The sequence below is a fragment of the Ambystoma mexicanum genome, chromosome 8, assembly GCF_040938575.1.
Source record: "Ambystoma mexicanum isolate Mex_15411 chromosome 8, UKY_AmexF1_1, whole genome shotgun sequence".
In the NCBI taxonomy this organism is placed as follows: Eukaryota; Metazoa; Chordata; class Amphibia; order Caudata; family Ambystomatidae; genus Ambystoma; species Ambystoma mexicanum.
Genome location: NC_090929.1, coordinates 1053778280 through 1053798269, shown reverse-complemented (window position 1 = coordinate 1053798269; position 19990 = coordinate 1053778280). Strand labels below are relative to the sequence as shown.

At 48.9% G+C, this 19990-nt stretch overlaps 1 protein-coding gene across 2 annotated transcripts in view; it reads right to left on the bottom strand.

Annotated features, from left to right (window-relative positions):
• The window catches only part of ANXA11 (annexin A11), a 292276-nt gene that overhangs the window by 23316 nt on the left and 248970 nt on the right, over nucleotides 1–19990 (bottom strand). For both annotated transcript variants that reach the window (XM_069611028.1, XM_069611027.1), the window contains one exon: nucleotides 10048–10106. In XM_069611028.1, coding sequence (XP_069467129.1) covers nucleotides 10048–10106 — 59 coding nt within the window. The remainder of the gene's footprint in view (nucleotides 1–10047; nucleotides 10107–19990) is intronic.

Here is a 19990-nt window from a genome sequence, read left to right as displayed (position 1 = left end):
CCAGTGTAGAGATTTCAGTCCTGGGGAGATAAGATCCCTGGGCTTGAGGCCAAGGACAAGTCTCGCAGTCCTGTTCTGGATAAGTTGCAGAGGGCGGAGAGTAGAAGCAGGCAGATTTAGAAAGAGGCTGTTGCAGTAGTCCAGCTTAGAGAGAACCAGAGCTCTGGAGACAGAGAGCTTCTGGGGGAAGGAGAGGAAAGGAAGAATACCTCTGAGGAGGTGCAGTTGGTAGTGTGACTTCTTAGAGATGTCAGAGATGTGAGGAGAGATGGAGAGTGTAGAGTTGAAGATGACCCTGAGGTTTTTAGCCACACAGGTGGGAGCAGGAAGAGGGCCAAGAGAGGCCAGCCAGAGGGCTACAGGAAAGGAGGGAGCAGGAGTGCCAATGAGGAGACTCTCAGTCTTACTGGCATTAAGGCAAAGGTCATTGGCGGCACACCACTCCTGGATAGTAGACAGTCAGAGATGAGGGAAGTAGAGCAGGAGCCTGAGGGTAGCCTGAAAATGAGCTGGGTGTCAGGGGCGTTGCTGGGGGGGGCTAAGGGGGCTATAGCCCCTGATCTTTTGGTTGTAGCCCCGGATAGAATCTCAGGAGCTACAGCCAAAAGACTAGCTAGCCCCCAGTCCTGACATCAGCTTAGCCCCGGGTCTTTTCCAGACCTAGCAACTCCCCTGCTGGGTGTGATCCGCTTAACACTGAAAGTTGGGGCAGAGAGCAGCGATGCAGTGGGCCAAGAGTGCCAGGTATTGGTTGAACAGCCAGGGAGAGAGGTTAGACCCCTGGCAACATTGCTCTGCTGTAGACAAGGAAAGGAGAGGAGTATAATTTTTTATTACGCTGACCCTTCCCTATATTGTGGGGGTTCAGTGGGATGAAAATAGACATCACAGGTAGATAAAAAGATAGCGGAGAGGAAGGACCCAAGTTGGACCTGAGAGGGTCGGTCGCAGAGGAAAGCCAGCCAGCCATGCCAGAGCCTGACCGGTGATACCCAGGTTATCACGGAGACGGTTGAGCAGGATGGCGTGGTTGACAGTGTCAAAGGCAGAAGAGAGATCAAGCAGGATGAGGACGGAAGGGGTGTTAGAGTCAAGATTGGAGAGCAGGTCTTCACAGATGTTCAGGAGAGCAGTTTCCGCGCCTCTGGCAGCTCTGAAGCCAGACTGATGGTCATGGAGACACCCAACAGATTCAGTGTGGAGATTAAGCTGGGAGATGGCCAGTTTCTCCAGGAGCTTGCCCAGGAAGGGAGTGATGGAGATTGGGCGATAGTTGGCCGGGCAAAAGGGGTCAGCAGTGGGTTTCTTAAGAAGAGGGTGTGCAAGGGAGTGCTTCAGGGGGATGGGAAGACTCCAGTGGCGAAGGAGTGATTACAGAAGTCAGCCAGGGCAGGAGCCAGGAAGTCTATGCGGTCCTTGATAGTTTTAGAGGAACAGGGGTTAACCTGTTTCGACAAGACTTTCATAGATCGGACTTGTCTAGAAACCTCGTCTGCGGAGAACAAGGGAAAGGCAGAGAAGGAGGGAGGAGAGGTGGCTGCAGAATGGCCAGAGGAAGAGTAGGGAGCGGGGGGCGGGAGGGGATAGGAGGGGAGAGAGGGGACAGGATGTCCTGAGTTTTAGAGATGAAGTGAGACGCCAGTGCCGTACAGAGGGCCTGGGAGGGGACAGGAGAGGTAGAGACTGTGGCAGGATTGGCCAGTTCCTTGCAGATTTTAAAGAGTTCAGCCGAGTTGTTTGGTGCCGCAGAGACGCGGGCTTGTATATGCGCTCTCTTCTTGGTTAGGACAGAGAGCCAGTATTGCCTTTGCAGCAGGCGGCATGCCAGTTTGTCAGAGGATGTACATGAAGCACGCCATTTCCTCTCGGTCACCCTACACTTGCGTTTTAGGGTGACGAGGTCAGTGTCGTACCAAGAGTTGCACTTGGCTTTGGGCTTCAGGCGGATTCTCATGACAGGGGCAAGGATATCAAGCGTATCAGAAACAGCAGAGTGGTGAGTGGAGAGGGCTGTGTCAGGATGAGAGTCAGTCAGGGGGGCGGTCACGGGGGGGAAGGGAGGAGGCGGGGTGAGAAGGTGGCGACGAAAGCCTCAGCTGACACGCGCTTCATGGGTCGAATGACCGAGAAGGTGGGTGGCAATGATGGAAGTGGCTTAGCATGGAGGGTGGGGAGGGTGAGGTGGGACGAGAGGAGAAAGTGATCACTCGAGGAGAGTGGAGTGGTGAGAGGGAAAGGTATGAGGAGATCAGAACATCAAGAGTGTGCCCTGCAGAATAAGTCGAGCCAGAGGGGAGAATAGTGAGTGAGAGAGAGTCGCAGAGGTTGCGAAAAAGTCCAGAGGGAGAACTGGAAGCATCTAGGTGGATGTTGAAGTCTCCAAGGAGGAGGAGTTAATTAGTTGAGGCCAGGAGTGAGGAGGAGAGGTCCGCCCACTCAGAGGAAGGATGAAATCTTATGAGGTGGCCGACAGATAGCCACGGTAAGCGAGTGGCTAGGGGAGAGAGAGCCTGCAGACGGGGCATTCAAAAGAGGAGTAGGCCTGCATAGGAGTGACAGAGGCAGGAATCCACTTGGGGAAGATCAGGGCTGCACCTCCACCTGAGCGGTTGGCCCTTGGCGCGGAGAGGATCCTGTAGCCGTCAGGTAAGAGCGAATCAAAGCTTGTGACAGAGCTGGCTGTGAACCATGTCTCGGTGAGACCGAAGACATCAAGGTCTAGTTCTTCCAGAAGGCGGCAGATATCAGAGGAGTGTTTGACAGCAGAGCGAGAGTTTAGAGTGGCAAGATGGAGAGGTTGCCATCCTTGAAGGACTTCCAGGGAGGGGTACAGATCAGATGTACGCCCTGCGGATGTGGGGAAGGAGCTGAGAGGGTAGGGGGCCGCAAGGTAGCCAGGGAGGAGGCAGAAGGCAGAAGGGGGAGATGAGGTAGTCAAGGAAAGGGGAGAGGGGACAGCATGAGAAGAAAGGAAGTTGAAGAGGCACAGGAAGCGTCTATCAAAGAGGTGAAGGTTGGCCTGAGGGCCTTGGACCAGGCCGGTCCCATTGGAGCAGACTTTAATGATGACTTTAGAGGAAAGGAAGGATGCCAGGAGGGCGTCCCAGCGGGTGCCACCGTTAATGGGAGAAGAGGAGAAGGGGGAGAGCACAGAGACCATATGAAGGGTCCATAGGTCTGGCGAAGGCACGACAAAGAGGATGTCAGTGAGAGTTTCCTTAGAGGAGGCACTGGTGTAGGTGTCAGCGATAGGGAGGCCTGGGTTGGAGACCAGGATGTCCTTTTTAAACTTTTTCCGACCAGATTTAGTGAGGAGAGCAGGATAGTCAATAGAGAAGCAGCTAGAAAAGATAGAGACAGAGAGCACCATAGAGCAAGTGGGAGAGGTTGGAAGGGAAGACTAGCAAACGTCAGTGGAGTAGGCAGACCAAAAAGCGGGAGGCAGGCAGGTTACGCAATACGACAGAAGACACAATCAAGAAGGGAGTTATTCAAAAAATGCGCTGGTTTGAGACAGGTAGGAGGGCTCACCTAAGTTTGAGAATCCTAAAAAGGGGAGAAAGGCCTAGGTTTCACAATGCATTTTAAATACTGATACAGTGCAAATTGTAAACGACACAGGTTTACAGGTAGGGTTTTACTGGTCTCCCTCAAGGATAAGACAAGCATTACTCACCATAATAGCATTTCTGATGATTGTATCTGCTTAGATTCACATGCTGTGAATATGGTCCGACATCCAGTGGTAACCACAGAGTATTGCATCTTGTCTTTCGGGGACCGAAAGGGGACGTCGGCATAGGCGTGTCTGTAACACTATCCCTATCGTGACGTGTGTAGTACCCAAAATCCCTCACGCGCCAAGGTCCCTCTGACTATTTTTTTCTGCCACGAGGGAGCCCAAGGCTATAGTGAGTGAGCTCATAAGAGAGAAAGTATTAAGACGTCTATGGTCCTTCCACCCCGAGCGGGGAGGTAGGGAGGGCGCATGTGAATCTAAGCAGATACAATCATCAGAAATGCTATTACGGTGAGTAATGCATGTCTTCTGATGCTTGTTAATCTGCTTGGAATCACATGCTGTGCATAGACTAGCGAGCAGTACCCAGAGTTGGAGGCGGGTTGTGAGAAGGAACAGTAGAGAAAATATGTCTTAGTACTGCTTGTCCCACCTGAGAATCAGACCTAGAATGAGTGTCTAGGCAATAGTGTTTTGTAAAGGTGTGTACAGAACTCCAGTTTGCCGCTTTGCAAATGGACTCAAGAGGAACATTTGCAATGACTGCTATGGATGCTCCAGTGCCTCGAGTAGAATGTGCTCTAGGCTTGAAGGGCAGTTCTCTCTTCGCAAGAGTGTAGCATAGTGTGATGCATTTGACAATCCACCTTGAGATAGCCGATTTAGAGACAGGATCCCCTTCTCTACCAGCTGCCACTGAAGCGAAGAATTGTTTAGTCTTCCTTAGTGGTTTAGTTCTTTCCAGGTAAAACATGACTGCCATGCACACGTCTAGCGTGTGAAGGCTTCTTTCTGCCATGTTAGTAGGGTTCTGGAAGAAAGTGGGTAGTTCGATTGACTGGTTCACATGGAACTTCGAAATGAATTTCGGCGCAAACCTGGGATGTGTGGGCAGAACTACCTTATCTTTGTGGACTGTAACAAAGGGGTCTAAAACAGAAAGAGGCTGTAGTTCGCTAACCCTTCTGATAGAAGTGATAGCCACTAGGAAGGCTGTTTTATAAGTCAGGTCTTTCAGACTTGCTTTGTGCATAGGCTCGACGGGAGCTCTCATGAGCCTGGTCAAAACCACATTCAGATCTCATCCAAGGGCTGGGTGAGAGCTGGGAGGATAAATCCTCTTAACCCCTTCCATAAAGGCTTTAATTACTGGTATTTTCCACCACAATACTCTTTGTTGTGACGTGGTGTAGGCTGACAGAGCAGCCAGATGAACCTTTAAGGAATTGAAGACTAACCCAGAGTCCAACAGGTGGGTTAGATACAACACAATGTGTGAGGGTGAGCAATCGATGGGATGGACGCCCTTGGAATTGCACCAGATGACAAAACATTTCCATTTGCTGGCATAGCAATAACTTGTATTAGGCTTTCTCGCTTCCCCGAGTATGTCCATGCATCTCTGAGGGAATTGCAGGTGTCCAAACTCTATGATCTCAGGAGCCAGGCTGCCAAGTTCAGAGTTTGTGGGCATGGGTGTAGGGTCTCCCCCCTGTGCTGAGACAACATGTTGTACGGACAGGGCAGCTTGACTGGTGGGGAGAGGGACATTTCCATCAGGTGAGCGAACCAGGGTTGGCGGGCCCACATGGGGGCCACCAGTATCATGGTAACTGGTTCCTGGTGCATCTTGTGCACCATCTTGTTGAGAAGGGGAGTCGGGGGTGGGGGGGAAAGCGTAGACACATTTCTCCGACCAAGTTATCCAGAGATCGTTCCCCTTGGATCGGTTCTGGGGGTACCTGGAGGCGTAGTCTTGGCATTGGGCGTTCTCTGGAGTAGCGAACAGGTCGATCTCTGGGAAACCCCATTCTGCGAAGACGTTGGACACAATGTCTTTGTGTAGTTGCCATTCGTATTCTTCTGGCAGAGGGAAATCTCTGCCGAGTACGTCCGCCAGAAGATAGAGTTCCCCTGGAACATGTTGGGACAACAAAAACATCTTGTGTTTGAGAGCCTGTATCCAAATGTTTTGGGACAGCTTGGATAGCCCTGGAGAGTGAGTGCCCCCCTGTTTGTTCAGGTAATACATTGCTGTAGTGCTGTTGGTTAGGATCAGTACTGTCTTCCCTTGCAGTTGTGCCTGAAAGGCTTTCAATGCTTTGAACACCGCTAATAGCTCCAGTAAGTTTATATGGTTGGATGCCACTTGAGGGGACCACACTCAGTGTGCTGTCTGCTGAAGCAGGTGAGCTCCCCACCCCGTGAGAGATGCATCTGTCGTGAGAGTGTCTTCCACTGCAGGGGTGGTGAAGGTCTTCCCCATCAAGAGGTTTTCTCTTGACCACCACGGCAGAGAGAGAACGAGGGCTGGCGAGACAACTAACAGATCTTCCCATTGTCCTGACACCACTGGCTGTTGAGCCACACCTGCATGGGAGGGATGCGCAGCCGCGCGTGGGGAACCAAGTATATACATGACGCCATCATCCCTAGCATCATGGCCTTGCGTACCGTCACCTCCCTACTGGCTACATATTGAGGAATCAGAGAGCATATTCTGAACCCCCTCGCTGGAGGGGAAGACGAGACCGTCTTCCGTCCGAATAAGCACTCCCAGAAATTGTTTTACTTGGCTGGGGACTAAGCTGGATTTCTTTTAGTTGATTGAAAAACCCAGGCTGAAGAGGAGAACTACTGTTTTTTGGGTGTTCGAAAAAAAGCATCAAACGAGTCCCCCATGATGAGCCAGTCGTCGAAGTAAGGGTAAACTGGGACTGATAGTCTGCATAGGTGTGCTGCTGCCACTGCCAGGACTTTGGTAAACACCCGTGGTGCCGAAGCGATGCCGAAGGGGAGTACCTTGAATTGGTAGCGTTTGTCCTGGATCATGAACCTTAGGTATTTTCTGTGCGCTGGCAACATTGAAATATGAAAGTATGCATCTTTCATGTCCAATGTTGCCATGAAGTCCCCTTCTTTAAGCAATGGGATCACCTCCTGCAGTGTTACCACGCAAAACTTCTGGGGCTTTATATACTTGTTTGCTGGGCGTAGACCTAGAAGAGGACGCATGGTGAGATACTTTTTGGGTACAAGGAAGTACACTGAATAGATACCCTTGTTTACCTGAAGAATAGGGACGGCTTCTATGGCGTCCTTTTCCCAGCAGTGCTTCCACCTCTTGGATCAGGATCTCCAGATGGTCCGGTGAAAGGCGCCGTGAGCGCGGCAGTCTGAACTGTGGAGGTCGGGCGAATTCCACGCAATAACCGTGGGCGACCGTCTTTAAGACCCACTGGTCTGAAGTTAACCCCTCCCATGCCTTGAGAAAAGATGTTAATCGCCCCCCAACCAGGGTGACTTTTGTCGGTCATTTCTGACCACAGGCTGTGGCTCCTCTGGAAATAGGGCCTCTGTCTCTACCTTTGCTGTGTTTCTGACCCAGTGGGGGGTAGTAAGTGGGGCTTCCAGATGTTTGATTTGTGTTGAAGTTACCCGTGCGTAGTTTTGACCCGCAGGGGATTGCCCTCGAAAGGACCGCTGAGAATTATTACCCCTCTGGGAGGAGGGTTTCTGTGTAATTTGGTGCAAGGACCTTATAGTCTCATGCTCCTTCTTGGCTGTCTCCAACGCTTCATCCACTGCTTTCCCAAAGAGGTTAGTCTCCTCAATGGATTTATTAATGAGGGAGGCCTGAGTCTCAGGCCTGAAGCCCGATATACGCAGCCATGCATGTCTTTTCAGAAAAGTACCTTGTGCAAGAGACCTGCGTGCTGTTTCTGCACATTCTGGTTAACCAGTCTTCCCTCCGAAACAATGGTGAGAAGCTTTGTTCTGGCTGGTTCAGGAACCTCCTGGAGGCCTTCTTGGAGTAAGTTCCATTGGGCATTATCATAACTTGCTAATAACGTAGTATTATTATCAACCCGACTGGTGTATGCCGCTGCCGACGTGACACGTTTGCCCAGGGCATGCAACTTTTTAGACTCCTTGTCTGGTGGTGGCTCACCCGTGGCAAGGGGCACCCCTGCCCTTGTTCGAGTGGTAGTCACTACCAGTGAGTCTGGGATGGCGTGCCCTTTGATATACAGAGGGTCGGTAGGAGAAGGCCGAAATAATTTTTTGACTCTCGGGTTCACAGCCCTTGTCTGAGCAGGTGTGACCAATGAGGGAGCTACCCGTCTCTTAACAGAGTTAAGGAGGGGGATGGATTGACTCGCCAGAGGTTTTTCCTTGATAATATCCTCCACGAAATCCTTCTCAGGTACCGCCTCTTGAGTGGCAATTTTGAAGTATTCAGCTTCTTTTTTTAACATGGAGTTAAAAGCCATTTGGTCATCCACAGGGAAGGCCTGGCAAGTCGGGGTGGAGAGTCTAGGCACAAAATATCAGTGTCCTGATCTTGCTGTGTCCAAGGGTCCTGACCTTCCTGCTGGGTTTCTTCCCAGTTGTCTGTGGTATCCTGTTGATCTTCCTCATAGTTTGAGAAAAGAAGCTTATTCTTCTTCATTATAGATGTCTCTATATGTGTCCAGATGGACCACGTCTTCTTGTTGAAAATCATGAGACTGAACTTCTTGCATTTGGGGGTTAGGGTCTACCCGAGCCCTTTGAGGGAGGATGACCAGAAGAACCAATAAACTGTTCCAACCGATCCATGTAACCCTCAAATCTTTCCGTGGTCCACCTAGAGGACCCAAATGGGCCTACACGAGAAGAAACAACGTTCTCCGCACTGTGGCGACGCAAGGAACCTCTCAAGGTGGCGGAGAGGGGCTCTTTACTATCTATGTAATTCTCATCGGAATTGAGGAACAAATCCGTCGAAATCTTTTCCGCGGCTTGCCCCATAACTATAGGTGGAACCGGAGTAAAACACACCGCCGCTGAGATTCTTCCGATGCTACTCTGGATAGTCACCAAATCTTCAGCGGACAAAGTCTCAGAAAATTTGTCAGCAGTAGAAAAACTGTCCGCAGCACCGGATCTGAATGAGTTTTCGGCGGCCCCACTGGCACTTCTGCCTTTTCAGACGACGGCGTTGAAATTGGCATAGGGGTTGTGTGCTTGGTGCGATGTGCTTGTACGCCCCTGTCGCCGGCTGTGGTCCCTGTAGCAAGACCAGAGTCGAGCCTGGAAGGGTCGGGGACAGGCGTGGCGGACCTAGAAGTGTCCGCCTCAAGGTCTATAACATCCGCATTGGACATTTCGTCATCCGAAGTACCGACGCCACTTTCGGCTGGTTTTTCGGTGGGGTGGAGGGCTCCACGCGGGACATACCGTAACGCGGCCCACCGCTTTACACATCGCTCCTTAAGGGTCTTAGGCCGAAGGAGTTTGCACGCCACACACCGCTTCTCATCATGCTCTAAGGGGAGACGGATGCTACACGTCCGGTGTTCGTCCTTCCAAGGATATCTGACCCTACACTTAGGGCAGAATCTAAAAGGAGTCCTTTCCATAGCAAAAGGGAAGGATGACCAGACCGAAAGGGAAAAGAGGGGAAGGAGGAAAGACATACTAAACAATATGGCCACCAGACCCCACTCTCCCTACTGTATAGGTCAGCCAGAGGGCCCGACCACGTGGAAAATCCGGCCGCCGGATCTTAGGCAACAAAAACCACAGCCGTAGACGATTCCCCCGTAGTCTTCGTCGAAGATGTTCTTGTTGGGCGAAGTGACTTAACGGGGAATAAACCAACAATTCGGTAAAGGTAGACAATGCCTCTAGTAAGAGCTCCGCTATAGGGCGACCAGTTATCTGGGAGGAAAAAACCAATCTGAGGGACCTCGGCGCGTGAGGGATTTTGGGTTCTACACACGTCATGATCGGGATAGTGTTACAGACACGCCTATGCCAACGTCCCCTTTCGGTCACCGAAAGTCAAGATGCAATAATCCACAATTACCACTGGATGTCGGACCATATGCACAGCATGTGATTCTAAGCAGATTAAAAAGCATCAGAAATGAGTGTTGTGGGCCCAAGTGGAAACCGTTGTCTCGGGCATGTACCTAAACAGATTTATGCAGCCATTTTGATCCCACGGCGGCCCATTTCAGAACCATGATCCTTTATAAAATGTCTGCTTGAATAGTTCACCTACAGAATCTGATACCCAGCTGAGGGCAGTGTACGGCCAGCATGGCCAAGTGAGGATTATTAAAGAGATCCATTTATACCAGGATATATTTATAGGGTAAACAGAGATGCATGGGTCAATAACATTGGCTAACAGATTGTAAATTCATCTGTTGCTCCAACATATTGGATACATTTGCGAAAACAATACTTGCTGTATAGGGCCGACTGGGACCATTCATATAGTACTATATGGTTCATAAACTAAACAATGCACCTACCCTCATCGCTTTTTGAAGCCTTTCTGCAAAGAATGCCGATGTATTTTTCATACACTTTACTAGAAAAAAGAAAAAGTGCACAGAGTAAGGGCAAAATGTTGTAGACAGACCTGAAATGTAGGCAAAATTAGCACTAGGGTTACGGATTTCAATTACATGCAAGCCGTGCCTGGATAAGAAGCACTAAAAAGTGGAGTCCCCTCACACACACACACACACACACACACACACACACACACACACACCGTGCAGTGAAATAAGTGGCTTCTGGAGAACATCCTGGATCTTCTTGCCTCATTGGTTAAGGTACAAAAAGCCCGAAAAAGCTAACAATGTTACTGAATTAAAGGGTGTGCCACTGTATTTATTTTCTTTGTATCCATCGTTTGCTTGTTATGTGCTTATACACCAAGTAAAACACTGTTTCAAAGCACCCATAGAGCGAGGGAACAAGGGAGTGAAATACATTACAAAACACAATAATTAATAAGCGCAGTGGAGCGAAAAGGAGGAAGGGCGAACCTACTATGCCTTGTGAGTATTCAGAACGTGCAAGTGCAGCAAGGAAAAAGGGCAGAGGGTGCAAGTACTGGGTAGTCCGGGCTCATGGGTGAGCCATAGATGAAGTGCTTGGGTTGATGAGTGCTACATGGCCATGGGTCACGTTAGGAGTAAGTGCGAACCTCTGAGGTGTGCCAAGTCAAGTGCTGATGGTAGACAGGCGATGGGCAGATTGGGTGTGGGAGGTCAGGGGCCCTGAGGATGCATAAGTGCTCCAGACACCAATCACAGTAACTGTGGGATTATCAGAAAAGAAGGGAAGGAGGGGGTGAAGAGGTAGGTCTTGAGGAGCTTACAGAATTTAAGAGTCTTGCTCAAGGCACAGAGGGAGGGGGAGGGACGGAGGGAGGTATGGGTTGTTCCGTTGGAGGGAGCCAGCTGGGGAAAGTGATCGACCAACTACCTTCTGTTTAGCAAAGCGCTTTACACACAGAGTTGGTGCCAGAGGAACAAAGTGGTCTAGAGGGAGAGTATTTAGTAAGATAAAGTTGGAGATAGTGTGGACCTGGGCCCAGACAGCCGTGTGGATGATGCAGAGGGATTTGAATTTAATCCATGCAACAACCAGGAACCAATGAAGACTTTTTGGGGCAGGAGAAATGCGGTCCCTGGGTTCAAGACCAAGGATAAATCTGGCTGCCCTATTCTGGATTAGCTGGAGGGGTCGCAGAGTGGAAGAAGGTAGATTCTGGTGGAGGCTATTGCAATAGTAAAGCCTAGAGAGAACTAGGGCTGGGGTAACATTGAACCTCCGGGGGAAAAGTGAGAAAACAGAGAATTCCTTTGAGAAGGAAGAGCTAAAAGTGGTACTTCTGGTCAATGTCCCGATTGTGAGGGAGGAAGGAGAGAGAGGAGTTGAAGGTTAGAATGGTCCCAGAGGATTTCTAACCTGGTAACAAGAAGTTAGTCAAAGCATGTGAATCTAAAAATGACAATGCTGAAGACGGAGCATCCCGCAACCAGTTCCCCTGCTCTCCAGAAAGATCTCTCAGCTAGCCTCAGGCTCTTACAAACCCAGTCATGCCTTCTGTGGCACTTTGCAAAGATATTTCCTTCCTCTAACAGGGTTTGCTCTATAACAGCATTCATTCTTCAACATTTACCTTGCCCCTCTCGCCCACCTGATCTTCCATCCTCATTTTTAATGCTACGCTGATGACACTCTGCTCTCCTTTAAACCTCCTTCCTATTCTCCTTCCTCTCCAATTCCAGACTGTCTGACTGCTATCCAGGCATGGCGTGCTTCCAATGATCTCTGCCTTAATCCCAGTAAAACTGAGATCATTAGCTTTGGGACCCCTGCCCACTGCTTCCTCCCCTACTCTCTGCCCACCTTCCTTGGGCCCCCTCCCCTCACTCTCCTGTGAGGCAAAAAACCTGGGTGTCATCTTCGATTCCTCCCTCTCAGCTCACATTGATTACCATGTCAAGAAATCTCACGTTGAGCTTCACCTCCTCAGAGACACTCCTACTTTGCTCACCTTCCCCCAGAAACTCAATGTCTCCAGAGCTATAGTCCTCTCTAGGCTTGACTACTGCAACAGCCTCCCCCTTAATCTGCCTCTTTCCTCCCTACGCCAACTTTTACTAATCCAGAATAGGACAGCGTGACTTGCCCTTGGCCTCAAGCCCAGGGACTGCATCTCTGCAGCCCTAAAATATCCCCACTGGCTCCCGGTGGCTGCAAGGATCAAATTCAAGTCCCTCTGCATCATCTATAAGGCTTTCTGGGGGCTGGGACCACACTACATCCAACTCTCACTCCCTAAATACCTCCCTTCTAGAATTCTTTGGTCTTCCAGCCCTAACTCTCTGCAAGTCAGACGCTTCTCTAAGCAGAATGGGGGGCCTGGGGAGAGGTAAGATCTCTTTCCTAGGCAGGAGCCTCCCTCTGGAATGGCCTTCCTGTCCTTGTCTTGAGTGGGATCTCCTTAAATTCTGGAAACTTCTCAAGACCTTCCTTCCCCCTCCCGTCCCCTGCTAGTTCCACCCATCTCTTTGCCTGGTGGCCTGTATCCCTCATAAGCCTCAATGGGGCAGGCCCTCCTTCAACCTGTATCCCCCTTATCCCTTACAAGCACTTGCCCTTAGTCACCCTTCCCCAGTGAGCCAGAATGTGGTCCATCTCCCCTCCCCTGCACTAGTTGACCCCCATCTCTTTCCTGAGCACTTGCCCTTCCGGGCCTCCTAGGCTCTTGCCCCTCCACCCCCTAAACCACCCTGCACTTCTCCCTCCGCCCCTCACTTCGTTACTACACGTGCACGTTCCGCATTGCACAAGGCCCAGTAGGGCAATTTTTCTCCCCTGTAACCAACCCCCAATCTTGTGGCATCTGGAAACCGATGTATAGGCGCCATACAGATGCTAAATAAACAGATAAATAAAAGAAGGCCACCTGCAACAAACTGCTGCCCAGTTTCAGGAGCCTCAAAAACAAAAATCACTTGGATCTTGCCAAGGCAGTCTCATCATTGGGGTTCTATGTATTTTGAATTGAAACTCCATCAGGCCTAGTTAACAGTCTGGGAGGTACCCTTGGACAAGTGGGCCAAAACACTTGGTGAGCCGCCACAGCACAGGGTGCAGACTCTTACTTTAAAGACGACAATGTCCAGATCCTGAAAGCCTTGAGCCCATCGCGAACGTACCTTCTGCAGTCAAGCTAACAGAGCGAACTTGACCGTGCCATTCCAAGTGCATTTTAAAGCTAATGGTCTGCTGGTCTATTGCAATGATGTATTCTGCCGTGCCAGTGTGATGGCAGCAGTGGCAAATGCAGGTTATTGGCCCATGGATTCAATACAGTTAATCAGTAAACCCTTCCAAGTTGTGAAGGGCAGAATTGGACAAGCGGGACCATAAGCTGGCTTCCCGTTTGTTAGGACAGTTTCTGAAGTCTAACTAAGGGCTTAGTAAAACCATACAACTCAGACAGTACACAACTCCACTCTGGCTGTGCTACAGTTGTACAGCCTTATACTGAGCAGCCAGGCTCATCTTAGGAGGGAGAGAGGGCTGTAGCTTTGTACAAAGAAATTGTTGCATACAGATGGGCCAAAGAAAAACGGAAACACATTGTATTGTAAAAAGAATTAAGGGTATATTTAAAGACAAGTAGGCCAAGATGAATCTTGGGCAAATAAGTACCATCATATTATACCTAAACACAATTATAAAAACCAACTAAATGTTTAAAGGATGGAACCTAAAGTATAACCTTATTAAGAATATAATATGATATGATATTTTATTTATATCGCGCTCGTACACAGGTGTTTCAGGGCGCGACCAGGCAAAGGGAGAGGAACAAGGGAGAAACAAAAATGACGATTTTACTAGGCTCAGTGATATTGAGAATGTGAAAGTGCATGGTTAAGGGAAAAAGGGGGAAGTGCATGGAGGGGGGGAGAGGAAAGTGCGGAGCATAGAGAATAAATAATAAGTCAAATAAATAAAGGTGATAAACAGTGGTAGTGCAGCCAATAAGTGGCAAAGTGCTAGGTTAGTCAGATAGGGTGTATCCGATAAGTGCAGAAGAGGAGTGGGTGGGGGACTGTCTGGGTACAGATACAGGCCCCAGTGTAAGGGGTGGCCCAGAGGCAGTGCAGGAGGGTGGAAGGGTGAGCAGGTACCTGGGCCTGAAGGACAGATGGTAGCCAGGTGCACAGTGCCGAGAGAGAAAGCAGATCAACAGGGGAGAAGAGGGGCAAAGGCAGAGGTGAAGAGGAAGGTCTTGAGGAGCTTCCGGAAATGAAGATGGTTCTCCTCAAGTTTCAAGGTGGCAGGGAGGCAGTTCCAAAGGGAGGCCCCAGCCGAAGACAGAGATCTACCCCCAGCTCGTTTCTTTGAAAAACGACTGACCCTGAGGGAGTTAGAGGTAGAGGAACGAAGGGCCCGAGAAGGGAGGTATTTACGGAGGGATAGTTGAAGGTATTTAGGACCCAGGCCCCAGAAAGCCTTGTGGACATTGCAGAGGGTTTTAAGCGTAATCCTTGCATCCACTGGGAGCCAATGAAGGGATTTCAGAGCTGGAGAGATACGATCCCAGGGCTTGAGGCCAAGGACAAGTCTTGCAGTCCTGTTCTGGATTAGTTGTAAAGGGCGGAGAGTGGAGGCAGGTAGATTTAGAAAGAGGCTGCTACAGTAGTCCAATTTAGAGAGAATCAGAGCTTGGGAGACAGTACGCTTCTGAGGGAAGGAAAGGAAGGGAAGAGTACCTCTAAGGAGGTGCAGTAAGAAGTTTGACTTTTTAGAGACGTCAGAGATGTGTGCGGAGAAGGAAGTGTGGCGTCAAATATGACTCCGAGGTTCTTAGCCTCGCAGGTGGGGGCAGGAGGAGGGCCAAGGGAGGCCGGCCAGACAGTGAGGTGAAAGGATGGGGAAGGTGTACCAATGAGGAGGATCTCAGTCTTGTTGGCATTTAAACAAAGATCAGTGGTGATTAAGCAGTCAGAGATGATGGAAAGAGAAGAGGTGGCTGAAGGAAGCCTGAAAATGAGTTGGGTGTCATCAGCATAGCATTGGAAATGTGAGCAGAAAATGAAAATGCATTAGGCGAGAGTTGCCAGGTATTGGTTGAAAAGCCAGGGCGAGAGGTTAGACCCCTGGGGAACTCCACAGGTAGAGAGGGAGATAGATGATAGGAAGGACCCAAGTTGTACATGGGAGGGTCGATCAGAGAGGAAAGAGGTCAGCCAGGCCAGTGCAGGATCGGTGATACCCAGGTTGCCACAGAGACGATTGAGCAGGGTGGTATGGTTGACCGTGTCAAAAGCAGAGGAGAGAACAGGTAAAATGAGGATAGAGGGAATAGAGTCACGGTTGGAGAGCAGGTCTTCACGGATGTTCAGGAGAGCAGTTTCTGGGCTTCTGGTAGCCCTGAAGCCAGATTGGTGGTCATGGAGAGAGCCAACATAGTCAGAATGAAGGTTAAGCTGAGAGATGGCAAGCTTTTCCAGGAGCTTACCCAAAAAGGGAGTAATGGAGATTGGGCGATAATAAGCCGGGCAAGAAGGATCAGCTGTGGGTTTCTTGGAGAGGATGCACAAGGGAGTGCTTCAGAGGGGAGGGGAAAGATCCAGAGGCAAAGGAGAGGTTGCAGAAATCGGCAAGGGCCGGAGCGAGGGTATCTACGTGGTCCTTAATGGTTTTCGAGGAACAGGGATGGACCTGTTTTGATGTGGCTTTCATAGATCAGATTTGTCTAGCAACCTCATCAGGGGAGAAAAGAGGAAAGGAGGAGAAAGAGGGAGGGGGGGTAGCTGAAGGTGGGTCAGCAAGCAGAGAAGGAGAGAGGAGTGGAGGAGAGTGTGGACAAGATGTCCTGGGTTTTAGAGATAATGTGTGAGGCAAGGGCATTGCAAAGAGCCTGGGAGGCGAGAGGAGGGGTGGATACTGCAGAAGGGTTGGCCAGCTCCTTGCAGATTTTAAAGAGTTTGGCCGAGTTGTTAGATGGCGCAGAGACACGGGCTTGAATGTGGACTCTCTCCTTGGTGCGTACAGAGTCAGTATTGCCTTTGGTGCAGGCGGCAGGCCAGTTTGTCAGGGGTTTAGCAAGAAGCCCTCCATTTCCTCTCGGCCGCCCTACAATTGCGTTTAAGTGTAGCTAGGTCAGAGTCATACCAAGAATTGCATTTGACTTTGGACTTCAAACGGATCCACAGGGGTAAGAGCATCAAGAATAGCAGAAATAGAGGTGTAGAGCAGAGACAAGGCTGTGTCAGGGTGCGAGTCAGCCTGGGGTGAAGGCGGGGGTGAGAAGGTGGTAGCGAAAGCCTCCACTGACACACGCTTCAAAGTCATCAAGGTAAGGCAAACCTATTACACATTCAAAATGCAATGAGCTATTATTGGGGAGTAAAACCAGGCTATATATACTTTTTGAATACAGTCACTATTTCAAGTGTCGTAAACCCTGTCAGTCATGCAGTGACACACAGTTATGAAATCACATAACCAACTCTGTTACAAGTATTTCGTACAACCTTACTTTTTAGAACTCAGTTCAGAGTTAGTAAATCAACTCATACTTTCTGGAGGGGCCTTCAGCTACTCAGTAAGTATTAACACACAACAACTATTTCAGAATGCACTTAACAAATCACAGACAGTAAAACCCTATAACACTTAAGAAAGACTGCAGTATTTAAAGTTAAGTAATGGACCCCGAGACCATTTTGGTAATGCTCCAAGCAGATTCAGGTGAGGCACAACCCAGTGTTACAAGTTTACTTTTCTGAATAGTGGAACACAAATTCATGGAACAGTATGAACCTACAACTACATTTAGGATAACCTTCAGTTATGCTAGGCGAGGAGGCGAGTAAGACCTAATGTTGTAATAAACTATTACACTTGCTTTTCAGATCAGTGATACACAGATTAAGGTAAGCCATAACTCTTTACACTATTTTTAGGTTTGCACACAGAAGACCATGGTCAGCTAAACCCACACTACACATTAAGAGTGGCACACAGCCATTAAAGGTACAGAAGACTCAAGGCGGGCGTACTGCTATACAGCAAGTCAGGGGAAGCAAGACCCAGTTGGTAAACTTATACACTTACTCTCTGAAAGAAATAGTTAGGTGACGCCAACAGCATTTCTTTTGGGAAGAGGAGGATCCTATTCACAGGCAGGTAGAACACACCACATATACCTTTAAGGCTGGTGGAACACATTCAAAGGAAAGTAAAAACTCTTGTAAACTGCTCCTATTTCAGGAGGACAGTTATCAACCAACTATTTTACAAGTAAGTAACTTTTAAACACCGGTTATACTTTTCAAGTCAGAATCCTTTTCTTATTTAGTCCTTCCCTAGTCTACTGCCATAGTTCCCTCAGAGGCATAAAAGGGACCCTAGTGGTCTAGGTACCAACTGTAGGCAGTTTGAGATAGGGTTCAGCTGCAGGGAAAGTCAGAGTTCCTGAGGAAGTCGCTTCAAAACAAGCAAGTAGTTCAACTTTAGAGTAAATTAGGGTCCAGGGACTTCAGAGAAGACACCCTAGAAGGATTCCAGCATGGGTCAACTGGATTAGAGGACTCCAAATCACATCAATCACCCCGAAAGCTACACAGGAATCACAGAAGGCTTAAGCTAGGTAATACCAAGGCCAACAGTACCTCAGCACAGAAGAAATGTTTGCAGCAGGACGTCTCTAGGATTTGCAGCCAAAAACCTGGTTGATGAATTCCTTGTCATGATGACTGGAGACATGACACTGGAAGGGATTTTGCAGCACGGAATAACTGGGAAGGCTCAAGGCAAGAGTTTCTTCATGGATGGATGTGGATGTGTGGTTTTGGCGCCCTTTTCAGGTGGCAGGAGAAGACTGAATATCGCTGGTCGTATTCTAGTCGCTAATCTGGTCCAGCTCTCCGGTGAAGGGACTTCAAGGCTCAAATCGTGTCTCTGGAGGCCAAGAAGAGTGCCACCCAAGTTCCAGTGAGATTCGGAATTCGGAACACTGTGCACCACACAATGGCTCAAGGTACCAGATTATTGGGGAAATCGCAGTCCAGCAAGGTCGCAGTACGATGTGGGATAGCTCGAAATGCAGGTCTTCTTGAGTCTAGTGAAACTCACCAGGCTCTCGATCAGAGCCGTCGTTTTCGGGACCCACAAGTAGATTGAAAGGAAGGGTTACAGAAGGCTCTGGTTACACAATAGGCTCTCTGGTTGCTGGTCATCGCTACAGCCATCGTCTCTTCAGTTCCAGTGATCGACTTGTCAGCAGCTTCCAGGTTCAGAGATTTTATCAGAAACTACAGCACAACGTCTGCATTCTATCCCTGCATTGTACAGCAAGGGGCAGTCTGGACAGCCAGCCCCCCCACCTTCACCTGGAAGTTGGTTCCTTTCAGGCAAAGTGAAAGACAAAGGGCTGCAGAATTTGTGGCTACTCCGTCGCTTTCTGCCTTCTCAGACATTCTGGAGCCTGGGCGGGGAATCCAAAGGATTCCCAGTGAAGACAAAACCTCAACTGTGGTCGTTCCCAGTTAGAATGGCAGGGGAAGACCTCAGAAACAGCAAGCATGCAAGAAGTGGTGAAACAAGAAGGAGGCCACCATTTTAGTAAAATGGTGGCTCTTCTGGCTGCATTAACAGCCTGCGAGTAGAAATGACTAAAAGTCATGAAGGTAAAACCACTGCCACCAGCCACTCAAGTAAACTCGCAATTGTAACAGAAATGTTTGCAGGTAAGTAAGTAAGGGGATACATTGCATCCCCCAGCACTCCACGTAAGGTGGGGTGTGCTGGCTCACTTAGGCAAAACGTAAAGGGGATGAAAATCACTCTACTACTTGGGAACAGTAGTTCACCCAAGTACATGAAAGAAACATTAAGAGGGGAGCCCAAAGGGTCAACCTAGCCTAAGCCCAAAAGTTGAAGGGAAATAACTTACAACCATACACTATGGAGACATAGAAAGGTCAGCCATAAAAAAAGAGCAAATGACTAGGTGAGGGGGAAAAAGATTCCCCGTCACCTAGATGAACAGTGAGAGGCTGTGTATAGAACTCCCAAACCAACTCCAACAAATCAAGAGTATGGTCAAATAGTGCAGTATGTTAACTAGTTGATGCCAAAAGCCACCTTTAACCTGCAATCAAAGGTTTGAACCCAACCAGGTCTCACTCAGCCGTTCATTCTTCTGAGGCAGATATAATTAGTACTATTGTGCTGTATAAAGGGGACACCTAATTTATGAACTATCTAGTTGGTGGCATGTACTGTAAAGAATGGCCAATGCATAAACAATCTTGGGGTTTCTGGAGAAAGACAACTCATCAAGAGAGCTAAAAAGCAAAGCCTTCCACTGTGTATCATTGAAATGGCACACACATCCAAGTCCATCAAAATATACAGTTGTGCTGAAAATAAACAGGGAACATAAGCCAAGAGTGTTTATGTTCACACAGATGGGACAAGACCACAAATAGCGGTTCAGGCCAAATACGTTCCAAGCTGAAGTATTGCACGCCAACCACCACGTTTGCAGGTCATGCTGCTAGATGGGTTACTGGAGACAAGAAACACATGTATTTGGAAGGATTTTTCTGTCAACTCTAAATCGGCTGCACATTCAAAGATGACCAACAACAAGGACATATGGTCGCACAGTAAAAGGACAATTTCGTTATGGTCAGCTTGAAAACAAATTGATCAATGGCTGGAAGCAGGGTCAGAACTAACATCAAATTTGGCATACCCTGGGAATGACATTTAGAAACACTATAAAAGTAGCCTCAGAACAGAGAATTGCATTTGCCCATTGAATTGAAAATTAATTATATTGTAGGAGGGAGAAGCTAAAATAAAGTTCAGAAAGATCAATAGTATTGGCAACCAAGACAGGAGAGCTGGAATATGTACATT